At 36.2% G+C, this 24,476-nt stretch overlaps 2 protein-coding genes across 10 annotated transcripts in view; one reads left to right on the top strand and one right to left on the bottom strand.

Moving 5' to 3' along the window:
* The window catches only part of COXFA4L3 (cytochrome c oxidase associated subunit FA4L3), a 51,552-nt gene extending 34,195 nt beyond the window's left edge, over positions 1–17,357 (top strand). Inside the window, exons 7-8 of one of the 3 annotated variants that reach the window (XM_081511412.1) lie at positions 11,506–11,554; positions 16,798–17,354. In XM_081511412.1, the coding sequence (XP_081367538.1) occupies positions 11,506–11,554; positions 16,798–16,834 (86 nt within the window). In that variant the 3' untranslated portion in view covers positions 16,835–17,354. Of the gene's footprint in view, positions 1–11,505; positions 11,555–16,797 lie in introns of all 3 variants that reach the window. The other 2 variants (XM_081511413.1, XM_081511414.1) reach the window with 2 other exon arrangements.
* SLC30A4 (solute carrier family 30 member 4) overlaps positions 3,561–24,476 on the bottom strand; it is a 73,265-nt gene continuing 52,349 nt past the window's right edge. For 4 of the 7 annotated variants that reach the window (XM_081511404.1, XM_081511405.1, XM_081511406.1 and 1 more), the window contains 6 exons: positions 22,625–22,771; positions 9,670–9,823; positions 8,022–8,223; positions 7,098–7,203; positions 6,208–6,342; positions 3,561–5,607 (listed from right to left, as the gene is read on the bottom strand). In XM_081511404.1, the coding sequence (XP_081367530.1) occupies positions 5,453–5,607; positions 6,208–6,342; positions 7,098–7,203; positions 8,022–8,223; positions 9,670–9,823; positions 22,625–22,771 (899 nt within the window). In that variant the 3' untranslated portion in view covers positions 3,561–5,452. The remainder of the gene's footprint in view (positions 5,608–6,207; positions 6,343–7,097; positions 7,204–8,021; positions 8,224–9,669; positions 9,824–22,624; positions 22,772–24,476) is intronic. The other 3 variants (XM_081511408.1, XM_081511409.1, XM_081511407.1) reach the window with 1 other exon arrangement.

The following is a 24,476-nucleotide window of genomic DNA, read 5'->3' as shown; positions in this document are numbered from 1 at the left end:
CTACTCTTTCTCTATATTTTGGCCCCAGACTCCAAGGGAGATAAAGAAAAGAAAAATGGTAAAGGGAGGAGAAGACCTTTTGGTGACTCAGTTAGCTGTTAGATCAACCAATCACAGGAACTTCCAAGCGGACTCTGTGAGAGCTTGCTGCATCCATTTGTGCTGTTATGGTCCTAAAATGGTACAACAGGGTACAGCAGAGGCCAGCAAACTTTTTCTATTAAGGGACAAGCAGTAAATAGATTTGTCACAACTACTCAATTCTGCCACTGTAGCATGAGTGCAGCTGTGGCTGAATGAGTGTGGCTGTGTTCAAGTAACTTTATTTGCAGATGCTGAAGTTTACCTTATGTAATTTTCACATCATGAAATATTATTATGATTTTTTAATGTTAAAAAATGAGAAAACCACCCTCAGCAACTTGGGCCATACAAACAGATTGTGGCAGATGGGCCAGTGAGGTGTGGTGTCTGAGCCCTGGTCTGCAACGGTTGAAGGTCCCTGGGGCCCTAAGCTCATACTTTCTGATGGGCCTCACCGAACTCACTCCCACAGCAGCTTCTTTCTTTCCTTTCTGCCATTGTTGCTGGGCTGCAGGGACATCAAAAGGGGCTGATATGGGAATTCCTTGGAGGTCCAGGGAAATCCTTGGTGGCTCAGACAGTAAAGCGTCTGCCTACAATGCGGGAGACCCGGGTTCGATCCCTGGGTCGGGAAGATCCCCTGGAGAAAGAAATGGCAACCCACTCCAGAACTCTTGCCTGGAAAATCCCATGGACAGAGGAGCCTGGTAGGCTACAGTCCACGGAGTCACAAAGAGTCGGACATGACTGAGTGACTTCACTTTCACTTTCCAGTGGTTAGGGCACCCCACTCCCACTGCAGGGGTCCAGGTTCATTCATCCCTGGTTGGGGAACTAAGATCCCGCATGTAGCATGGCCAAAAAAAATTTTTTTTAAGAAGTGACGGATATAAAAAGATAAAGGTTATTTCGATGTCTCTTTTATCCTCTCTGGAAAATTTTCTTCAGGTTTATTTCTGAAACATCTAAGAGGCCATTAAATTGGAGATTCTAAAACTAGATAGCTTAAAATCTATTTTCCAATGCTTTTCTTTCTATGACGATTACGTTTTGAGGCCTATTATGATTATTTATTCGATTTTAAAAATCTTGAAATTGAAGACACTGTACACTTTCATTTTTTTTAATAAACCACATGGCAAAACAATACTTTAATAAATGTATAGGAAATTACAATTTGAAGATTGCAAATTCAGTACATATACATATACTATAGTTTGATTTTAAATTACATGGACAGACTCCAGCTTCAAAATCTTTCTAAAATCAATCATTATGCAAAATATCTGGTTTCTGAAAGGTGTATATGGGAAAGTATATACAATTTCTTAAAGTGTGATATGGCTTACTTATTAACATGTATTTACTTAGAGAAGCATAAGCTTTCCAAATATACATTATCTTTCAGGTGCAAAGCTGACATACTGGCACATTTCAATTTTGTTGCAGTTATTTCAGAATATACTTAACTGCAGTATTTAATTGACACTGTCATAGGTTTAACTGGGAAAGTCTTAAGTGTTTTCCAATCTTACCAAAAATTAGAAAATGTTTGTTGGTCATCACAATATGACTAGAAGAATGGGTTAAATCTTTTGAAAGAGAGAATTCAATGACTGGCTGGCTGGAATGTGTAACGGAGGCACACACACACACAATTTAACACTGAGGACTTCCCACGATAGTTCTCTACAATTTGTGCGCTCCTACTGGCATCAAAAGCAATATCCCTGGGTAGCGATCTGTAACATAAATGTGAAGCCCTGTCTGGTGGGATTCACAGGACAGATCTGTAGCCTGGGTTTGCAAATGATATTGTGGTTAGAGAGACATTAGGCATAATCAACAATTTGGGGATCAAGCTGGCCTCCCCTCAACAGAGCATACAGCAAAGTGTCACTATGCATTTGTGACTGATAATACCCAACTGGCTCCTAAGTGAAGCTTGATTCAAAGACAAACTGAACCCGATGAACTAGTCTTGTGAACACATTCTGTAACTTTAAATTTACTATATGTAAGGCAGAGGCAACAGCAAAAGTGTCTAAAACCTTATTCCAAAGGGGCTCAAATTCTATATAAGAACACCTTATTCATTTCGTTGAACCAATTGAAGAAAATACAATTAGCTAATTGTGCTTGTTTCAGAAGTGAATGCTTCTCTGTGGTAAGAGTGGTTGTTTGCATCTTAGCAATGATCCTGGCTTGTGATTATGCAGTGCATCTACTTCTACCACACTTGCCATAAAACTTGGCGGGCAGAGAAATTTGGATCAGGAACAATCAGCAGCTTAAACAAAGGTTTTACCCTACCCAGAAACACATTTATAAGTGGTGCTTTGTCTCTGAAGGATGGTTTTTCCTCACATTAAAGTGAAAGGGAAGTTCATATATCTGATCCTGCCTGTGCCTCTTCTGGGAAAATTCTACTGAAGACAAACACTCCGTGAGGACACCTGGGCTCAAGAGATAGAACCAGAACATTGAGACTCCTAAGAGCAGGAAACTAGTTTTAGAAAATGGGAATGAAGCACCCAAAGTGGAAAACAGTAAAATAAGAAATCCAGTGATTTGGCAAACAATACTGATGGGAGCTGCAAGTTGTGAAAATCCAGGCTCACATTACACAAGGAATAGCTAACGGAAAATGTATGGAGGAATTCAGTCACTTCTGGTTCTGCATTTCAAAGCCCTCTGAAATGTGCCTTATGCAACTATATTCCCCATGTTATATTTCTAAAGCAGCATGGTCATTAATGAAACAATAAGCCATAAAAGTCAAAATGCTGCATCTGGCGAGAGCCGTGAAACACAGGTTATACACATAAGTAACTCTGATTATTTGCAAATGATAACCAAAATATACCTCACTGAAGAATTGCCCAGTTTTTATGTTGTGATCTGTTTTCCTTATGCGAAATTAATAATGCTAGGTATTTATACAGCCACTGCCTTTCTGGACAATGGAGAAGCCCTTTTTGAGAGCTGGCTGAGGAGTATAACTCGGGGCTGTAACTAGGCGGGGGAAGGACAGACCAACTGTGCAATTCCTGGTCGTATCTGCTAAATTCACATCCTTCTCTGTGGGTCTTATGAAGTTACAAGTTAAATCTATCAATCCTCAAATCTTACACTCCCAATGAAGTACCAGTACAAAGTCTATAGTCCTTGCTACAAAAAGCAAAGCATAGGAAAACTCCTCATGTTTCTCATTTTAAGGAGAACACTCTAAGATTTACAAAAGTTTTTGGTGTTTCTGCGTTTTACAAAAGGATCCTTTCAATCCTCAAATGGATTTCAGACTGTTTCATCAAGTAACTTTCCAAGGAATGGGTCATTTATGAAAAGTCAGATATAGCTATTTAGGATAAAGGAAAGTTTATAAGAAACAAGCTGGGTAGCTCTGAGGAACAATTTGCAAATACGGGGAAATCCATTAGCATAATTAGCATTAATGCATATTCTTTTCCCTTCTCTTGCTAGGTGCTCAAAGTCTACAAGTGCCCAAATATCCACTGAAATGCCTCTCATTTATTCTTACTTGCCCTCTATATTTTAATTTTATATTTATTTTGATTTCAACAGCTTATGTGCTACTGAAATTTTTGAAAGATTCAAATCATTATTTTAAATAGATTCACAGTAAGAATCTCATAAAGTTAATATTCAATTCAACAAACACGAGGTTTTATCAGCAACCATTAATCCTCATCAACCCTTTTACTGGATACCGTCAACAATAAATTTTGGGGTAAACCTAGGTTTTATCTTAGGTTTATTACATAGTGAGGTATTTGGCAGAAAGATAAAGTGTGTGTCCTATTCATTTATATCAGGAGTCATCTGCATGCCCATCTAGGATTTCAGTTCACAACTTGCCTGGTACACTGCTGCTCTACTCTGATTCTGAGGAGTCTAAGAACCGTTACCTGTTCTTGGTATAAGAAACTGTTCTTGAAAATGGATTTCTAACATGCATAAAAATAATCTGAAAACCAACAGTTGGAAAATGAAACATGAATATTCACAGCTGCGTCTTTAACACAATCGTTACCAATTAGTTGCCTCTGCACTGAAAACTTTTATGCTTAGCCTCCCCACAACAGATTTAATGTCCATCCCCATTCCCCTGCTTCGAAACACATGAACACACAAGGTCAAAAACCCTTGAAAATTTTGTCTTCTCAGAGTAGTATCTTCCCCCAATCTCTTTGGGCATTTCTGTTATGATATTATTATTGGAAAAACTTCAAAATTATATCCTAGGATTCCTGGAGTCCATGGAGAATCGCTAACCCGTATCATTGATCCGAAATTCTTCCTGGAGGAAGGTGGTTGGTCTACACATGAGAGGTGGAGGGCACACTGAAACTTAGTTTCCCAGAGTTCTACCCTGAAAGGGCTCCCACAGATTAACTGGTATGGAAGCAGGAAGGAAGGTACCAAGCAAACTTCCTGTACAAAAGGCAAGGCAGTTCTTAAAAGGACAGAGGGTCATTGTTTACCTTCTGCAGTCTTCTGCTGTTCTTAAAATAATTCCATGAACAAGTGATTTCAGGAAGACTTAAATCTGAAACCCCACACCCCATTCTCACTCCTAAGTTTTGTTTCAAAGTATCATATTATAATTTTGAGTTTATGATTCACTTCTGCTATTCAGAATAACACAGAAAGTATCTCCTAAACAATTTAATATCAGTGGCCACAATATGTAAATATTTGATTCTGATCAGATTACAAATAACCAGAAATGCTAACTTTGAGATATAAAACCCTGTACTATCTGGAAAAAGTTGTTACAAATTATAACAATAAGATTCGAACTTATCTGTGAAATAAAACATTTCTGAAACTCTAGGAATACATGCTTATTCCACTCTCTGGATAATTAGTAGTACTTTGAGAAATAATTTTGGTAAAAAGGGAGCTGGGTGTCAAATTCAAGAAGCTGGGTTCAAGATTACATAATAAAAAAAAATCAGTTTTCCAGCACTGGCTTGATATAAAAATGGTCTTTAAAAAGGATTTTTAAATGCAAATACTGAATTCTTGATGCTTTCTTTAAGACATGTACTGTAATAATTAGTGAAGTACGGTCTTGGATTGTCTTCTATGAGGTATCTGTAGAGTCATGTCTCATTCTGTAAACAGTGTTTTAGAAACATCTTCATATGAGAATCATGGTGAAGTCTCATTTTACCATTAAACAGAAACTAGCACTGTCAGGCTGGAGTGTCTGTTTTGAGAGACGGGTGCTTGATGGTGACACAGCTGTCAGGGATTCCATTTCTCACTCAGGTGTGCATTTATTGCTCTCACATCTGTGACTGCAGGATAAATAAGGCAGCAGTCTCCCATATATACACAGTTAGGAACTGGAACTCTGACAGTTTGCACAAGTTCTGTCCACTTCTTGCCGGTAACTCTGAAGCTGAATAGTACATTTATACATGCCAAATGTGTTCAATAATAAATGCTTTGCTTTGGACTGTACTTCCTCCCATTTAGATGAACTTCCAGGAACTGCAATATCAAGAAAATATCATTACTATTCACTGCACACACTTACATATTAGTGAACAAGATAAAGGGCAAAAATTCTGTGTACATGTTATTAGTTTGAGATCTCCCTTCTTGAAGCTATTCTGTTAGAGAAGTGTTTCAGTTCACAAAGCCAGAGCGACTTCTTACTATTCCAATTTCTCTAGTCCACTCTTGTGTAGAGAAAGAACACTAGACATCAGTTACAACTCTTTCATCTTTTGTAGTCTTTTTAAAAAAGCCATAAGCATATATTATTTTGATAAAAAAATAAAAAGCATCAATCTGTGAAATGTTTAAATAAAAACATAGAGTCTAGCTTTTTCTATATAGAAAAACATGGTAAATATACTTTATGCCTTTAATCTGAAGGCAAAAAATCAATCTGTAATATCTCATCAGAGAGAAAATGATTGCTCTGCTATCATTATATTGACTTGCAACTCACCTTTTGAAGAGCTTCACCCTTCCCTTAAAATAAATCTTTCCAGTGGAAAAGTCTTCCTATTTACTCCTAAGGACAGTTGTTTAATTCCAAAGATAGAAGTCCACCAACCCCAGAATTTACCGTCAGCAACATACTTAGCTGTATGTGTACTATGGCAGTAGGTTTTCCTGAAGTGAGAGACCAGATATTTAAATCTTCCACTGAATGTACATCTTCTATTTTCATCAAAGCTTCTTTGATATAGTCTACGTTCAAATGGCTTGGTACACCTATTCAGAATGGATCATTTATAAATAAAGGCTATTTTAAGAAAAAAGTTATATATTACTAATATTACATTTTTTAAGAAAAGAAACCAAATGGGTTTACCTAATTCAGTTTAAATTAATACTTTAAATTATATTAAAACTTCAAGATAAACTGCATACATATAGCAGGATATACATGATGTTAATAAATACTTTAAAAAATGCTCACCAAAAAGAAATGTCAACCAAATCAGAATACTTTAATAAATAGGGTAGATAAAAAAGAAAAAGGAACATACAATGACGATAAACCTACTTTTGAGAACTGGTTACATGCTTATACTTGGTATCAGTAAGGCAGGAATGTTGGAACTTGAATATCAAGTTAAATGGAAATGACAGACTTAATACATGAATTACTAAACATAATTACATTAAGAATCATGAGTTGCATTCTTGTCCCAGCTCCACAGTTTATTAGCAGCATGACCTTAATGAAGTTATGTTACCCCACTGTGCCACAGTTTTGTTGTTGGTAAATGGGGATAATAATGCCTGCCTTGCCTCCTTTTCTTGGCTTTATAAAGATCAAATGGGTACTAGAGGGGAGAGTGCATTGACTCTTGTATGTTTTTTCATGTAAGGTGGTATTATAGACTAACAAGTATTAGTAGAAAGAAAGACATGACTCCTACCCTAGAGAATCCTTCCCGCCAACAGCCCCGATCTGATTTAGGGAAATAAGAAACCCACAATGGGGATACCAGAGAGCTTACCTTCTAGAATTATCACTACTGTGTCCCATATGATTCGAAAGGTTGTAAAAGCCACAAGTAATGAAAACACATATGTGCAGATGGGATCAGCAATCTTGTATTCTGGCTGAAAAGAGACAAATCAAAATTGTGTGATTAAATAAAAATAGACATAAAACAAGTCTGAAAAGCAAAGCAAGGTATCCTCTGTCCCTTCTTTAGCAGGACTGGAAGATATCTTTAAAACTTGAATATTGCCAATTGAGAAATGTCTACTGTTCTTTGTGAAATCCATTTCCAGAAGTTTAGCCATTTGTTCCACTGTTTTCCTCTGTGCCTCCTCTAAATCTTCCACCCACAAGCCACAGACTATCAGAATTGAAAGGAGTTTCAGCAGCCATCCATCTGGTCTAAGCCCCTCGTATTAAGGTGGAGGGAACTCAAGTTTAGAGCTGGGGGAGTTGCTTAAGGTCAAAGCGTTACAGCCAGAGCCAACACTAGAACTCAGATCTCTGAATTTTCATTCCGGTATATATTCTAGTACCTAGTACTTGAGTGACAAAGCTTAAAATTGAGTTTTTCAGTGAAAGCACCACCAAAACCTATAGATAAGTTATCCCTTGAGGTGATACTATTGTGACTGGTGCTAATAAAAGAGCGATACTGATAGTTCAGGTATGTTTGCATAAGGCAAAAATGAATAGGACTGGCATTGGTGTCTAGTATACCGATAAAAGATAGTTGTCACCTTTAGTTTAGTTTTGTTTTATGTTTTGGCCGAGCTGCACAGCATATGAAATCTTAGTTCCCCAAAAAGGGATTAAACCCATGCCCCCTGCATTAGAAGCACAGAGTCTTAACCACTGGACTGCCAGGGAAGTCCAGTCATTTTTAATGTTGAAATTAAATAGTATTTTAAAATAGAAGAATTAGCGATTATGTTACCTTGAATCGTATGATGTATGCAGCTATTAGCACACCAACACTCTGTACCAGATCCCCCAAGGCATGTACAAATGCAGCTCTCACTGCCAGGCTATCCTGCCCTTGGTTGTGTCCACATCTGGGACCTGTGGTAGGAGAATTTGAGGGCATGGAGTGGGAATGGGCATGATGGTGACCAGATTGGTTCAACAGAAACCCCATTCTGTTAAGAATAAAAGAAAAGATTATTATTCCTTCTAATATTATTGATTAAAATATTTGTTACTAATCAGGCACTAATGAGGCAACATGAAACTCATTCATTTAATTAATATTTGAGCACCTATTATGTATCAGGTACTGTTCTAGGTGTTGGGGTCAAAATAGTGGTAAGGCAGACATATCCCCATGGAACTTATGTTCCAGTAGAGAGGACAGAGAATTAACAAATAAATACATAATGTACTGGTTGACAATGTGAATGCTTTGAAGAAAAAGTAAAGCGTGGCAAGGAGATGGAGAGTGATGGGGAGTGATGAGAAAAGGCCTCACTAGGATTCTGAATAGAGACTTGAATGAAGTCAGGAAGCAAGTGGTGGTGGAAGAGTGTTCTAGGTAGAAGGACCACCAGGGCAAAGGCCCTAAGATGAAAATGTGCTCTATGTGCTTTAAAAAGCAAGACAGCCACTGTGGCTAGAATAAAGTGACCAAGATGCTAGCAGGTGAGCTGGAGAGGTACACAGGATCTAACAAAATGGCTATGGTAAAATGTTTTGATTTTATTCTAAGTATGAATGGAGGCCACTAGCACAGGGACTGGAAAACCAGGGTCTGCAGACCATAGTTGGCTCACTTCTTGTTTTTATACATTTTTTTCTTTTGCAAATAAAGTTTTATTGGAACACAGCCATGCTCATTTGTTTACATACTAAATGTGGGTGCTTCTGTTCTATAGCAGTAGAGCTGAGTATATGTAAAAGAGGCTCTCAAAGCCTAACATATTTATTATCTGGTCCTATTACAGAAAAAGTTTACTGAACCCTGGTCCAAATGATTAACTATTAAAGATTTTGTAGTTTTTAGGAAAAAAAGTTGGTAGTTAGAAAAACTTATTAAAATAAAAATACTATAAAAGTTATTTTAAAAACTTTGTCCTACTTAAATTCCTGATTGTTAGTCAAACTTCAGTATACCTGAGCAAACCCATGAGAAACTTATATAATTCCACAACAGTATTTTATTAACATTGAGAAGAAAAATTAATGTACTATAAAACTTCAAAATATATTAAAATATCACTGCACATTATTGAATGCATACACCATAGTCTCTAAGTTCACAGTACTTGAAAATATGAATGTGAACACAATATAGAGTGTGATACTATAATGGTAGATAGTGTCATTATCCAATTTGTCCAAACTCATAGAATGAGTTTAACACCAAGAGTGAACCCTCATGTGAACTATGGATTCTGTGCAGTAATGATGTGTCAATGTAGAGCTTATGGCTTGTATTAATAACAAGTGTACCACTCTGGTGGGGGATATCGATAATGGGGGAGGCTATGCATGTGTTGGGACAGCGTACATATGAGAAATGCTTGCAGTGAACCTAAAACTGCTTTAAAAAATAAAGCTTATTAAATTTTTTAAAAAATGCAGCTTACATCACGTTAACTGCAACTCCAATAGCTGCAGTAATGAGCATTATATCTCCATTTATTTCATATTTCATGTGGATAGTTCTTTGGACAGCTTCATAAAGGAGGAACCCCATAAGTATATACACCAACAGCACACTAATCATAGCTGACAGAACCTCTGGAAGGAAAAATATAAAAAATAAATATATTTGCAGAATGGTTATTATACTTCATACATACTAAATACTGTGCAGTCTCTAATTTATATCTTATTTCCTCTAAGGAGATAAAGGCATTATATTATTTTTGTCATGTTATTTTTGTTATTTAAAAAATTGTTTAGTAGTTTGCTTTGGATCCTCTATTAATTCATTCCCACCACTCCCCACCTCCTCATCTCTTTAGGGTCAAATTATGTATATTTACAAACAAACTGAAAAAAGCTGAGAAAGAATTTGTAACATACTTGACCACAGACTAATTTCTCCATAGATGATATACTTACAAATCAATTAAAAAGCAAACAACCCATAAGAAAAATGGGTAAAGGACACAAATAGTAATATACAGAAAAGAAACAGTTATCAAAATCAACCATAATACACGAAATTCAAATAATTCCTTTTTGCCCCTTACTAATAAGTTGGCAAATGTTAAAAAGTTTAACAGCCATAGTTAGCAAAGATACACTGGTGAAGCATAAAATAAAACTATCTTTTTGGAGAGCAGTTGGTAAAACTAATAAAATTTTAAACTGCATATATTCCTTAATTCTAAAAATCTATCCAATAGAAACACATCCATATGTATGCAAAGACATCTACAAAATTTTCTACTGTAGCTTAGCCTGTAGTATAAAAAAAGATCTGGAGACATCTTAAATGCCCACCAATAAGGAACTTAATGGATAAATTATGGTATATACATAATGGAAAGCCATAGTCATATATATTTTTAATTGAAGTATAATTGATTTACAATATCATGTTAGTTTCAGTTGTACAGTACAGTATCTATATATATATCTTCTTCAGATTTTCTTCTCTTATGCTCAGTCACTTTGGTTGTGTCCAACACTTCAGTTGTGTCTAACTCTTTGTGACCATAACCTGCCAGATTCCTCTGTCTAGTGGGATTCTCCTGGCAAGAATACTGGAGTGGGTTCCCATGCCCTCCTCCAGGGGATCTTCCCGACCCAGAGATCAAACCTCTGTCTCCTGCATTGCAGGCAGACCCTTTACCACTGAGTCACTGGGTAAGCCCCAATATAACAAAATATTGAGTACAGTTCCCTGTGCTATGCAGTAGGTCCTTGTTGGTTTATTTATATTAAAAAAAAAAAAAAGGAAAAAAAAAAGGGACTTCTCTGGTGATCCAGTGGTTAAGAATCCACCTTGCAATCCAGGGGGACATGGGTTCGATCCCTGGATGGGGAACTAAGATCTCACATGCCTTGGAGCAATTAACCCCACACACAACTACTGAGCCCACGTGCCACAACTACTGAGCCCATATGCCACAACTAGAGAGTTTGGCGCCACAGCGAAAGATTCTGCATGTAGCAACAAAGACTTGACTCAGCCAAATAAATAAATATTTCACCAAATAAATAAATAAAAAGAAAAAAAAATCAGGCAAATTGATAATCACAAGAAAAGATTGACAAGAAAATGTTATACCTGGAAGTGAGACTGAGTGCTTGGGGAATTTATTTTTCCCTTTATTCTTTTTTGTAATGCTTGAAAAATTTTAAGTTTTTACTATAAACACATTTGTCTTTAGACTAAAGAAGAACAAACCCATTTTTAAAGGCATGTAAGTATGCAAGAATGCACTTTGACTTAGGAATTCCTCTTCCAGGAATGATACACACAATCACGCCAACTGAGCTGCACGTGTACAAAATGAGGTATGTTAAGAATCTATTTATCAAATATTACTTATAATAGCAAACAAATGAAAACAATAAAAGAAGTGATTAGTAGGAGCCTTGTAGCATGGAATATTATGCAGCTGAAAACAGCATTGAGCTCTTAATGTTTTAATAAGGAATCATCTATGTGAAAAAAGAAAAGTACACAACAGTATATATGATATGTTAGCATTTGTGCCAAAAGAAAGAGAATATGTAAATAATGATCTGTACATGCAAACTCTGGAAGAATATACAAAATATTGATAAAAACAGATTGTGAAGGAAATGGGTGGCTAGGAGACAGGGATAATGTTCCACTATATATGCTTTCCACCATGTGAGTAAGAAGTAGAAATCATTTTATAGCTTCTTAAAATTACTAAAATAGGGCAATGTAAAGTACATTTAAAAATAATTATTATATAAAACTAGTGTTGATGCTCAGAACAATAATAGAAAACACATAAAATTTTTCTTAAGAAATCAAATATTAAACCTTTAAGTGTTATAAGTTAAAACAACCTGGAAAATTGTTATCTGGGTCAACTCATTGCTCAAAGGTCCCAGGCAGTTCAAGTATATTGGACTTTGATACATTTTTATTCCACCTCATAAATTGCAACACAGAAAACTATCTAGCAGCAAAATAAGCTGTTTCCCCAAAGACATCTCATTAATGTAGCCAAAACTCTAAAATTCTGTGAATCAACAGATGTTAGAATAAGACAAAAAACATAACAACTCCTATTTAAAACTATGATTCACCTATTGCTGACATACTAATTATCATACTTTAAAGGAGACACAGCAATAAGAAAGAGAAAAACCAACTGAAATACACAAAGCTATGGAGAAACTACTATATCAAGTCTAGGCTCTAAGCCCCTTAAGGATATGACTACTTTACATTCCATGTCACATTTACTGTAGCACTCAGCAGAAAGGCTGGCATGTAGTATGTACTCACGTATTTATGGATGGATCTGTAGAATGGAGTTAGTTAGGCTGAGTAAGGAAAGATAAAAGGGTATATATACAATTAAGAAAGTTAAGCTAAATATGAACAATAGGTTATTTACTAAATCCCGAAAACCAAGAATAGGTTAAAAGAAAAGAATTAAGCCAAATATAAGACTGAAAACACATAGAATTTCTTGTTAAGTTATAACCGCTGATGGCAAAATATACATATATGAACAATATAAAGAAAGAATAAATAACAAATTTTGAACTGTAAAATCTTAGGTACTAGTGGTTGGCTCCTCATTTTACTCATGAAGAAATAGAACTTTAATTCTCTTTAATATTGATATTTAAAAAATACCAATCCTTCTCAAACTCTTCTGGAAAAAAAAAAAGAACTTTAATCATGTGTCCAGGTTGAAGCTAGCTAATAGTTGGACACCATAGTTTTAAGGGTGCCTAAATCAAATTTTTAATATGAAATTATAAAACAGTACATTTTGTAAAGATTAACAGTTATACAAGTTAATGACATAGAGATGTGATTGCTTATGAAGATCTAAGATCAGTAATTAAAAATTCTTTCAAAACACCTTGTAATTAGGTTGGCCATACTTTCCTATTTTCCCAGATAGCCCCAATTTATGCCTGTTATCCTGTCATAATTACTAACAGTGTCCCATTTCACTCTCAAAAGTGTCTTTGTCTTTTGGATGATAAGATATATTGTGACCCTAGGAGGTCTTCCAGATAAAATACTGGATGCCCAGTTAAATCTGCATTTCAGATAAACAACCAATTTTTGCACGTAAGTATGTCCCATGCAATATTTCAGACATATTGTCATCTGGAGAGAGAGAGAGAGAGCTTGCAAGCAAGTTAAATGTGGGAACACCCACATCTCAGTGATAGTTTTCCTAAACGCTGAGAATTATCTTTTTGTGAACTTTCAGACAAGGCAAAACCATATTCAAAATAAAGTAAAATGAAAGTCAAACTAAAGCATAACGTTCTTGACGAGGATTCCCACCCTGAGAAGGCCCGAGGCCCTTGCAGCCAAAAACTCAGTTTTCCACCACACAGTTTTCCACCACACAGTTTTCACCCACATGAGTAGCACAAAGGACCCTAAGTTAACTTAACTACTGCCTGCCCATAGTTAAGAGTAATGGAATTCAGCTGATTCCTAGAAATTCCCAAAATGACATATTAGGATACTGTTACCAAAGATGTGGCTTATTCAGCAATTAATAGGAATGTGTCTCATATTTAGTTTCCCTGGTGAAAAGCAAAGAATTCATCTGTTATTTTTTTATTCTAATGATCTGTCAAAATGTTTTCTAAACAGAGCACTGATAAATGCAAAAAAGAAACTAAATTATGAGTGTATTTTTAGGGCTGAGATTTATAATTGAGAAGTATAAGGCACAGAAACATATATAACTAAAATTTCTAATAGCAGACATATGATCATTCTGATAAAATGAACAAAAAGTTCTTTCACTGTGAATAAATTACACATTGATGAAATATCATGAATAGACCTAATTAGTGTTTAAAATTTTTTCATAGCATTTTAAATATGATGGAATGCAGATAAATGCAGGCAAGATATTGTTTTCTCCCACATTTGAGAGAGAAGGAAGCTTTCAATCAACAACCAAATTATGACTTGCTCCAATCTTCTCATTCTTGTCCTGTTGCCCTGGGTTGGTATCTGGTCACATAACGTACATTAAAGTTCAAGATGAAAGGAGTATACAACATGTGGATTTTCCATTTTCTAAAGGAGACTCGGGAACTTTCACAATTGAAACCCTAGTTTCTATGAAAGTTACTATCCTATTCGTCTTAGATAAAGTTGATAAAATGGAAATTTAATGTAAGTAAACTCTTGAAAGAGATTTTTATGGAAATTCTAGAAAACCTATTTTATAGTAGTTCTAACATAATTTGCTACTTTATTCTACACACAAATAATTGTATCACTCTACTTGGCTGAATGGTAGCATTGGAGGATGGAGCAAGATGAATGAACATGTGTTTTGTAACACTCACTTGGGTCATTTCATTCAGCTGAAATACAAATGCTTATTATGATCAATGATCTAACAAAGACCAAAACATACCCTAAATTTCACATACAGAGGATATACAGTTTTGATTCGAAAAGCTAATAAATAGTAAGAGCAAAAATTAAACGGAACAAAACACAGATGGTTATCAAGTTTTGATAGTACTATAATAAATTAAAAATGTTTATTGTACATTTTAACACATCTGTAAATTGCCAAAGGGTTTCCCAGGTGGTACAGTGGTAAAGAACCCATCTGGGTGACTGAGAGTACATGCAAATAAATTGCCAAAACTAGAGGTTTTCAAGATTCATATGAAAAATACTGAGTCCTTCTCTGACATCCTCTGTTTTCTCCATCATACTGCTTTATTCTTTCTCTTTACAGCATTTAATACAATTTATGATTATGTTGTGGAGAAGGCAATGGCAGCCCACTCCAGTACTCTTGCCTGGAAAATCCCATGGACAGAGGAGCCTGGTAGGCTGCAGTCCATGGGGTCGCTAAGGTCAGACACGACTGAGTGACTTCACTTTCACTTTTCACTTTCATGCATTGGAGAAGGAAATGGCAACCCACTCCAGTGTTCTTGCCTGGAGAACCCCAGGGACGGGGGATCCTGGTGGGCTGCCGTCTATGGGGTCGCACAGAGTCGGACACGACTGAAGCAACTTAGCAGTGGTAGCAGCAGCAGCAGCATGATTATGTTGTGCTTGTGTATATATTTACTGTCTGTTTCCCCACCGTATAATATTACTTATTCAACAGGAACTTTTGAGCACCTATTCAGTGAATGAGTAACAATCTACTTCAACTATGTAAACCACACTCAACCCAAGCATATGTGCTTTTTTATGAGTGCTGCCGAGATGTACCGGAGAAGGCAATGGCAACCCACTCCAGTCCTCTTGCCTGGAAAATCCCATGGATGGAGGAGCCTGGTAGGCTGCAGTCCATGGGGTCGCTAGGAGTCGGACACGACTGAGCGACTTCACTTTCACTTTTCACTTTCATGCCTTGGAGAAGGAAATGGCAACCCACTCCAGTACTCTTGCCTGGAGAATCCCAGGGACGGGGGAGCCTGGTGGGCGGCCGTCTCTGGGGTCGCACAGAGTCGGACACGACTGAAGCGACTTAGCAGCAGCAGCAGCCGAGATGCACTGGCCTGTCATAACCGTTATCTTTGCTATGATGCCGATAATGTCTGTTTCCCTTCAGGTATACACATTGTCTCTCTATTGACTCAAATAGCAAACATCTAAAGTTCAGGTTTCAGAGGCCTATAAAAAAGAATAGGGAAGGAGAGTAGAGATATAGTCTTTTCCATTTCCTTTTATGCTATTTTTTCTTCTCTACATTCTTCTAAAAGCAGATAGGAAGGAAAAAGAAGGAAAAGCAGTGGGCTGTTCTGGATTTGCCTAGGACTTCCAAACTGGTATTTTTATTTCATCTCATCCACAGATGAGGATAAACTCAGGACAAAGACATCACATAGGATTTCAGGGGCCCACTGTTGCCACCAGGATACTAAAAGCTAAACTGCAAAGTCTGTATCTTTGGATCCTCTCACTTCCTACTCTAAATAACCTCCTGTTTTCTGCCTTCGTACCACTCCCTTTTCCCCACACCCACAGCGCCCAGTGCTCTCGAGTCTGGATAGACTTTTGGCTATCCAGTGTTGACTGATGTCTTATACCTGTCTCAGTAAAAACTCCCATTTCTAGCATGTACCTGTACTTTTCCTATATATGTTCATGTGATACGAATTAACGCTTAAGATGTGAGCATGACAAATAGGCATAACTCTTGTCAGGGGTGGGAGGAAGTTGTTGAAATGAATCACCAGGGAGAAGAGATGGGGTGTTTTTTTTTTTTTTTTGGCTGCTTGTATGGGGGAAGAAATTTTTTTTAGCTGAATACTTTCTGTTCCTTTAGTAAGTATCGGGGGAAAAATAACAAACTATGTAGAATTAGCATTACAATCATATACCTGCCTCAGGACAACCATCATCTGGTCAGATCTGCAAGGTCTCTGCTCAGTAGAATGACACTGCTACAGAAGATTCTGCACTGTCACTGCATGGTTAACCTAGGCTGAGATCTGCATTACCAAAGTTAACCTTGCTTTTTATTTCAAATACAGACAACTGCTTATTACAGTCTTTTCACATGGTCACTGTCTTTATCTAACCCTTGCAGACTCTTCAGCCCAAGAACTGGAAGAAAAGACAAATAAATAAAGTCAATTACACTCATAATCCACAGAGAAGGATAAAAGCAGAAAGGTTTTTTTTCCTCCCCTTTGCACTAGCATGTCCCCTGAGACATAATGCTATTCCTCCTAAAGATCTGTGGGATTTCTTCTACAGTGTGGCTTCACGAAGTTCTAAGTTTTATTAACGTCCAGAATAAGATGACATACCCACAGTCAAATAAATCCAGGCATTTAAAAATAACTCACATATCTTCTCACAAAAGAGCTGCCATTGTAACTCACTGAAATGTAAGAAAGAAAGAAAAAAAAGAAAAAGGAAAAGAAAAACCTGAATGATTTTATACAGTCTGTGAGTTCACATGAAGGAAAGAAAGCACCAACAGAATGGAACTGACTCCTGCAACAGCCAGTTGGGCTTACCTCTCAGATCTGAAACTACCTCTCTTGCCTTGACTGAATGATTTTTGCTAAAATAAACTTTGTTATACTGCCCCAAATGTTACTAAAGACCTGAGTTATAAAGCACATCTTTAAAAATTGTTAATCATGAGGGTGAATCACGTTACTTTTCTCCTACTACCTGGCTGAGATAGTTTTGCTAAGAAAATAAGAATTTTGATTGGGGTGGGGGGAGGCAGGCAGTTTTGAAGCATGGAGCATTTTGAGAGACAAGAAAAGTCTGGATAAGATGATAAACTGGCAGATAGAAGAGGGAAGGAAAAGAAGGCTGACACTAATGTTTAGTGAGAATTTACTCTGTGCCAGGTATCAATGTTAGGAACTTATAGTACCTTAACTATGTCTTTTCTTTTTTTTTTTACAATTCTGCAATAAAAGTACTATCATCCCTGTTTTACAGTAGAAACCCATAGTTAGGTTAAGTCATTCTCCCAAAGGTCATACAGCTAGTGAAAGAGCAAGATCTCAGATGTGGGATCAGCTCCTGACTAAGATAAGGAGAAGAAATTCCCTTCTGACTAGTTTCTTAATTAGTTTCTTAGCCAGGCTACACAACCCAGCTATGTTACTGACCAAATAAATTTTTAGAGTTTGTGAGTATAAACTGATTCAGAATTACAGATAAATGCTTTCAAGTCCCAAATAGTTTTGTCCCAAAATTTAAAAAATTCTCCTACTCTCAGTTTGGAAGTTGGTTTAACTTCAAAAACAAATGATTTAAGGATCACTAGATTATCTGTTTCAGTTTTCATATCCATATTTACTCAGCTTTGACTATGTAACAATCTGATTAATGATACCTTATACAGCACTTATTAGTGCCAGACCATAGAGTTTTGTATTTTATGTTCTTGTCCCTACTTAATTCATGGTCTAGAAGGAGACACTGTCTCATAGAAATATCTATAAAAATGTGGTAAATGCTATTAGACATGTATAAAGTGTTATGAGAACACAAAAAATAAATTTAGGGTATGATACTACTAATATCTAACTCTTATCCATAGACACATACCTCTAGTATGCTGCCTTTGCATAGGGAAGGGTGGCGGGGAGTGGCATATGAACATACATACATATTTTTTTTTCTTATACTTTCAAAAGGAAATGCTGGAAGGACAGACAGAAAGTAATTAAAATGGTTGCTAATTAGGAGTAGGGCAGAAGGATGGGTTGGAGGGGACAGGATGAAAGCAAGCCTTCTCTGAGTAAATCTTTTCTTTTAAAAATTCATTTTTGACTTCTGTGACAGTTTTACATATACACAAAGTAAATCAGCAAAGAAAAATCCAACTCCTATCACCCATGCCATCAAAGCAAAACAAAATTCAACAGCACAGTAACCAACCAGAAGTTTCTTAGGGGGAATTCCTTCCGAAACGTTCTTTAGGACCCGAATCCCCAAGTCTTGGTAGTTGGGAGGTCATTAAGAGGCACGCTTTCTAAATGTGTCCAGCATAAACATACCCCCTAGAAACTTAGATTACTTGTGAAGCTGTGGAATTTTATAGCACATGAGGACAGCCACTGCTTCAGTTTATAGCTTTGTTCAATTCTACATACCTTTGTTGCCTTTTAATCCTCCTCAGATCATCATATTTTTTTCTTTCATTACTTCAAAGAGCAGAATAAGTGAAATAAGTTCTTGTCTATATATATCCTTGTAAGATTTTGGAATACAAAGAAGAAAAAGATCTCAAAAGGCCCTTCTAGTGTGAGGGTGTGATTTCCTCCTTAGCTCTGGAAAATACTCACCTATCTGTATCACAACAATCCTCTTCCTTCTATTTTTTAGATGACTTAAAAAATTTAGATAAAATTCAAATAACAAAATTTACCACTTAAGTGGACAATTCAGTGGGTTTTAGTATATGCACAGGTTGTGCAACAAGTACCATTAATTCCAGAACATGCTCATCAGCCCCAAACAAGAAACCCTATAATCCTGAAGCAGTCACTCCATTTTATTTTTTAAGTCTCTTTTTCTGAGGTTTTTAATAGTATACTTCAGACTTTCCAGATCATTCTTTTATAGTTTTAAACTTTTTCTTCCTGTTTTTATTTTTGTTCTATATTCTGGGAGACTTTTTCCCTTTTTCCTATTGTTTAAAATTTTTATTGTAGTTGATTTACAAAGTTTGTAAATTTCTTCTGCAGAGCAAAGTGATTCAATATACATATATATATTCCTTTTCATATTCTTTTCTATTATAGTTTCTCATAGGATATTGAGTATCATTCCCTGTGCTATAGAGTAGAATCTTGTTTATTCATCCTATTATATAATGGTTTGCCTTTGCTAATCCCAAACTCCCATTCTGTCCCTCCCCAACCCCTCCCTGTGCCCCCATCCCCTTTGGCAACCACAAGTCTGTTCTCTATATCTGTAAATCTGCTTCTGTTTCATAGATGGGTTGATTTATATCATGTTTTAGATCTCATATATAAATATTATCATATGGCATTGGTCTTTCTGGAAGACTTTCTTGATTATATTTTCTAGTCCTATTGAAAAAAATTTTTTTTTTAATTTTTTGTAATATTTCAATTTCAAAGAACTTTTTTAATATGTTTTTTCAAAATATTTTACTGTTTTACTATACTGAGTATATTAATAAGGTAATTTAAATCATTTTCCTCTGTTTCTTAAATCACCTCTTTTTCAGGTAGAACAAATTTTTGTTAGTTTTTTTTTTTTTTAAACTTTCTTTCGTGCTGCTGGTTTTTCTCATTTCCTAAAAGATCCTTGGTTGTCTGTTCACATTTAGGGTAGCAGGACAGGATTATGCAAAAAGTAAATGCTGGAAGGATAACACATAACTATTTAAAATAGTTATGAATAAGGGTGTAGAGCAGGGCAGACTAAGACAAGTGTATTACTTTAGTGTGAGGAACCAAACTATAAGGCTGCAGAACCCTGAATTCTAGGATGAAAAAGATTTATTTTGGAGCATCAACATTCACACTAAAAGCCTCAGCTTTCTCCAAACATTTGGCTCAGTTTCTTTCTGGAAGAACTATTTGGTGTTCACATGGAGAGAAATGCAGACTGCCTGAGGGGAGGTGGGGATGAGAAAAAGGTAGGGACATAGTGGACTGACTAGTAGGAGCAGTTTTCCATTTATAGCCATTCAGTTAATCTTGTTTTAAGCCCTAATTCTCACTTCTGCCATTTCTGTCCCTGAGTCTTCTTTGGAGTTCCATTAGGCTGATCCAGTTCCTGCCCAAGTGGACTCTAGGCTGCTGCTCCTTGACTTGTTTCTTTCTTCAACCAACTCCCATCTACTTTCTGACTTCCAGAAATTTCCTGTTTATTGGTTACCCAACCATTTGCTTTTCTTTGTTGTTTTGGTACTCTGTATTTCCTATTGAAATGTATTTCCCGACTCAAATGCTGATTTCTAGTCCACCATCTTGAACTAGTACTTTTAAGGAAAGGGCAAAATTTGACTTTCTATAGAAATATACAGAAATACAATAGAACCAGTCAGTTCTTTTCTCTTTCATCTTTCCATAGTGCTTGTAATCTATGACCAAATAAATATTAAATACTTTGACATTTAATAGAATTTCCATGATTATGTGTTCTTAATTTATCATTTGTAGAACCTTCTATGTTACTGCATGTTTCTAGGGGAGAATTCCACTGTTTTCATTAAAATTCCAAGGGATCTACAATCTAAAATGAATGTACTCTCTTTAGAAAATAAAAATCCCCATTCCATGATGCTATGTTTGAGTTCTGATCTTAAATTGCAGGAGTTTACATCACAAAAAGATTCAAGTTTGAGAATAATTTTGAAGCTGTTTACAAACCCCAAGGCAATCAGTAAACAAATGGATGTATAATTTGTCAGTTAGCAGTGGGAGTTGTTTTAGGAACACATCCAAATGCATTATGTGTTATACATTGGCTTAACAAATAACAGAAAGACCTCGTTCAGGGCTTTACCTCTCTTGTACAGCAGCTGAGGATGCTGAGATATGGGGATGCCAGATAATTTCCCTAAGTTGTGACCTGGATAGCTACTTGGAATACAGCCATTCACGTACAACGTCAAGTTTTACACCAAAAGACTCAGCTATTAAATTGTATGAAACCTACATGTTAAGATTAGGCTAAAAAGTAACAAAGAAGGGGAGATACTGGTTAATATATTAGCCCAAAGTGTCAGTGTCTCTACAAAAGATGTTAATTCTGGTTCTTTAAGACCAGTTTTGCTCAAGCTACTTAAATGTCAATTTTTAAGTCCTAAGCAAATGCAAAAATTGGTCATATGGCACTTCATATACTAATTCAAGTGACTGTTCTACATGTATTTTAAAAATAAGTAAAAATTTTAAAAAACAAGCAAGAAGAAGAGTTATGTGGATAAAAATGTATGATTTTAACCTCTTTTAATTGAATATTAGTATTTATTCAAAATAGGAAAATAAAATATGTGTGCATTGTTAAAGAAAAAAATTCAATGACACTTGTTAAAACATAGTAAAGAAGACTTTATTAAAGGTTGGGGGAAGCCATTGAGATTGGTATAGGAAGTCTTGTTGAAAACAAGCCAGGGTGATGAGACATCACCTGGGAATAACCCATCGAATATTGAGAATGGGGTTTCTGTTAAATTGACTTGGCAAGGTCCTTGCTAAAACTAGATTTTACAAGGAAGAACACAGATGGGCTTGGGAGATGGCTCAGGAGGTTTGGTCAAGCAGAGAAGCTTTGCTGTATTTACAAGCTAATGGCCACAGTAAAGGTTAGCCATACAGTGTGTCATACAAATTACAGTAGTGCCCCAAACCTGGACTACAGTAGCTTTGGTTGGAAAGCCTGGAGTGAAAGAAAGAAGTTAACACTTATTGATGAATTAAATACATATAGTTCTGCTTGGTTCAGTAAACTGAAGGTAAACTTTTTTTCTGTTAACATCTTCAGGACACAGGGAACAACATTTGAATATTAATGATCATCATATAATTTTTTTCTTTTGGCTGTGCCATGGCATGCAGGATCTTAGTTCCCTGACGAGGGATCAAACCTGTGCCCCTGTAGTGGAAGCAGAGTCCTAGCCACTGGACTGCCAGCGAAGTACCTGATTACCATGTAATTTTACATGTGTAAGCTATTTAGCTGAATGAACCCTGGAAGATATATATCTGAAGGTATATATCTGAATAGCTTTATTTCCTAAGCCAATGCATAACACATAATGCATTTGGAGGTATTCCTATTTGTCTATTTTCATTTGCTTTGTTCTAACAGGCTATCACCAGAAAGACTTTAGTTAATCGAAGGTTATATAGTTCATTGTGATTTTACTATCAAATTTTATAAATAAACACCCAATTACTTACCTAAGCGATGAAATCCAAAGGTGAATCTTTTGGTTGGTGATTTTGAAGACAGCCACAAAGCAAGCAGGGTCAATATGATGGCACTTAGGTCAGTTAACATATGAAGTGCATCTGTCATGATAGCTAGGCTATTTGCAATGTATCCACCTTAGAGTAAGGGTGACAGGAAAGAAGGAATAAGTTAATTAAAATAACAAACATAAGCAATCAAACCCCAAATGTGCAATATTCCACAAAACATGAACTTTCAGCTAAAGTTAACTAAATACTTATCCTATTGCAATTAAGTCATAGTATCCTGAAATTTTATGTAAAACATTAACTATGCACATATTTTTTTCTGGTGAGACTGTCCATTTCTAGAAACAGATTCTCTGAGGAACCAATGACCTTAAAAAAGTGAAGAGGCACTAAAGGGGGGCTAACACAAGAGAAGTTTTATGTTTTAGCACTTCAGCTTTTACTCAACCTACTAATTCTGCTGCTGCCGCTTAGTTGCTTCAGTTGTGTCCAACTCTGTGCGACCCTATCGACTGCAGCCTGCCAGGCTTCTCTGTCCATCGGATTCTCTATGCAAGAGTCCTAGGGTGGGTTGCCATGTCCTGCTTCAGGGGATCTTCATGACCCAGGGATGAAACCTGGGTCATATTCTTTACTGCTGAGTACTGTTAGTGAAATTAATAACCACCATATCTAAATATTATAATAAAGCTGAATAAAAGGTAGTTATTCACTAATTTGGGAGGGTTTGAACATAAACTGAAGAAATTCATAAGATATTCAAGAGTTCAAAACCAAAGATAAAAAATAACTGATTCTCTTAGATAATAAATAGCAGTGTCTCCTAATAGAGGGATAAAAGATGGCATTTAGAATACAATTTTATAGTACTGGTTTTCCAATAAATAATAATAATGTATGTATTTCATATATTTGGGTGTGTATGTCTGTGTCTGTATATATAAATTTATATTTATTTTATATATATGTGTATATATATGTATATATGTACACTATTTATTCTTATTATTTAGTTCCATTATGGTCAACCAATTTTCCTATCACCATTCAGAGAATAAATTTTTATTACACAGAGTATTCAAGCTTGTATGTATATCACAATCACCTGGAAGGTTTGTTAAACTATGGACTTCTTGACCCCACTCCCAGAATTTCTAATTCAGTATGTCTGGGTGAGGCCTGAGAATTTACATTTCTAATATGTTCCCAGGTCGTCATTGATGCTTCTGGTTTTGGAACCACACTATGAGAATTACTGTTACAGTGTACTGCAGAACTTCATGATCAGGATGTTGTGACACTTAAATGTGCTGAGCTGTTGATTCCCCTGTTCCTGGGATGGGTGTACAGAGCCAAGAGCAGCAGAAGTGGGGCTGATGATCTTGTAGGCACATCCATTTATCCCAGTGTTGTCTGTACAAATACCATTTTTTATGTATTCCCTGACATGAAAAAGCTGGAAATCACTGAGAGAAAATACAGCTTGGTGGTTAATAGCATCAGTTCAGTTCAGTTGCTGAGTCGTGTCCAACTCTTTGCAACCCCATGGACCGCAACACATCAGGCTTCCAGGACTTTGAAATCTCAGAGACTTTGAGCAAGTTACTTAATCATTTTTGAGCTTCAATTTACTCATCTATAAAATGAGGATAATACCTTAAAGCCACACTGTCCAATAAAACTGAGATGATGGAAATGTTCTATCAGCGCTGGCCAGTGGAGTAGCTGCTAGTCACATGTGGCTTTTGAGAATTTGAAATATGGCTAGAGCAACTAAGGGATTGAATTTATTTTAGTTAGCCTAAAGAGCCACATGTGGTGATCACCAGCA

Source organism: Giraffa tippelskirchi, chromosome 7, assembly GCF_054371585.1.
Source record: "Giraffa tippelskirchi isolate mGirTip1 chromosome 7, T2T-mGirTip1v1.2.pri, whole genome shotgun sequence".
NCBI classification, from domain to species: domain Eukaryota; kingdom Metazoa; phylum Chordata; class Mammalia; order Artiodactyla; family Giraffidae; genus Giraffa; species Giraffa tippelskirchi.
Note: the sequence above shows the minus strand (reverse complement) of the source record. Positions and strands in the feature narration are given on the sequence as shown.